The sequence below is a fragment of the Phaethon lepturus genome, unplaced genomic scaffold, assembly GCF_000687285.1.
Source record: "Phaethon lepturus isolate BGI_N335 unplaced genomic scaffold, ASM68728v1 scaffold7321, whole genome shotgun sequence".
Classification (NCBI taxonomy): domain Eukaryota; kingdom Metazoa; phylum Chordata; class Aves; order Phaethontiformes; family Phaethontidae; genus Phaethon; species Phaethon lepturus.
Genome location: NW_010516881.1, coordinates 4,960 through 6,515, shown reverse-complemented (window position 1 = coordinate 6,515; position 1,556 = coordinate 4,960). Strand labels below are relative to the sequence as shown.

The window sequence follows — 1,556 nt, the reverse complement described above, 5'->3', positions numbered from 1 at the left end:
GGGAATAAAGCCGCCTGAGGAGGAGAAAAGCCATTCCTGCACCAAGATTGCCACACAGCCCAGCTCTCAGATGCTCACCAGGAGCATCCGTACGCCCAGCCTGGACCAAACAGGCCGCCTCGCCTATCTAACTCGTCCTCTCAGCTTCTGGTCAAGCAGGTTCGTGCCAGCGCTAACAGGGGAAAAGCCCATCCCTGGCCACCAACCCCTTCCTCCAGGCAGATCTGGCCACCTTCAGCCACACGCAGTCCCGTCCCTCTGACACTTCATCCACACCCCAAACCATTTTGAAGTCGGACATCGCCTTAGCCGTGCCTTCAACCTCAAGGCATCGTATTCATGAGATCCACTAGATCCGTCGAGATGCTTCGTTCAAGTACTTTATTGGTGATCACGTACACTCTGCGCACATTAAGCTTTATACAAAAAACCCTCCATTAAACACCAGAGTGAGCAACAGCCACCAGGAGCTTTGAATGCTGGTTTGGCTCCCTTCTGCAGAGCCGAAGCGAAAACAATGTTAAAAAAATAGCCAAAACGGACGACGACGGTTGGATTCCACCAGCAAACCAGTCCTGCAGTGCGCAGCCCCAGCTGCAGCACCGAAAATTAAAAACCCCCTCCCAGACGCGCCTGGTTCGCTCTTGCTACCGCTGAAGGGACGCACGGGAAAGGCTTCGCATCTCCTGCCGCGCTCCGCTTTCGGGGTCCTGCCTCTCACTTCTGGTGCTCCGCCGTCAAGTGCCGGTGTAGTTTATCCAGACTAATTAGAAACCTCGTTTCAAGAGCTCTAAGCCAGCGGGGGAGAAGTTTCCTTGCCCGCCACGGCCTCATTTGTCATCCGAGGTGCTCTCCGGCAGCAGGGCGCCGCTGGAGCTCTTCTTGCTTTTGCGCATACACATGCCGCAGTCCAGCTCCACGTCGATGTCCCCGAATTTCAGGTGGCAGGACTCGTTGCAGCTGCAGGAGAGACGGTGACACCGGTCAGGTATTTGCGGGCAGCGAGAGCCGTCGGCTCACCCCAGCCCGCTTGGGAAGGGCTGAGGAGCATCTGCTCCACGGTGGTACCGAGCCCATCCTCTCCAGCCAAGCCATGGACTAGTCCATGCTTGGACATGCATGGACACCCGCTTTTCTTATCCCATGATACACTAGCAGCTGGATTCCCCAGGGTAATCTTGGGTCTAGGTATTGCTCTTGGCCATCCCAGCTCGTGCACCGTGCCGGGACCCCTCTCCCCCACGTACCAGCGAGATGCGGCAGAGTTTGCTGCCAAGACGGCGAGAACGCCCGCGTAGTGCCAGCAGAAGCACATGGTGAGGAACGCGAAGTTGCTGCGCTCGGTCTGATCCCAGCCCGGTCCTCCCCACGGAGGGGACAGCACAAAGCCAATCTGGCGGCAGACAGAAGGGATGTGAGGCATCAGCACGAGCCAGGCTTTAGCACGTCCCTCCTTGCTTTCCCTCCTGATTTCAGCCGAGCTGCTGCAGCTCACCGGGGACTCAGAGGCCAAATAATCCCCCATGACACCTGGACCACCCCCCTCAGCACCCCCA

The 1,556-nt window shown here is 57.8% G+C and overlaps 1 protein-coding gene across 1 annotated transcript in view; it reads right to left on the bottom strand.

Annotated features, from left to right (window-relative positions):
• Positions 1 to 830: 830 nt before the first annotated feature.
• Positions 831 to 1,556, bottom strand: part of LOC104627820 (transmembrane protein 45B-like) — a 2,597-nt gene continuing 1,871 nt past the window's right edge. The window contains exons 4-5 of the mRNA XM_010296196.1: positions 1,248 to 1,393; positions 831 to 960 (exon numbers count right to left, since the gene is read on the bottom strand). Coding sequence (XP_010294498.1) covers positions 831 to 960; positions 1,248 to 1,393 — 276 coding nt within the window. The remainder of the gene's footprint in view (positions 961 to 1,247; positions 1,394 to 1,556) is intronic.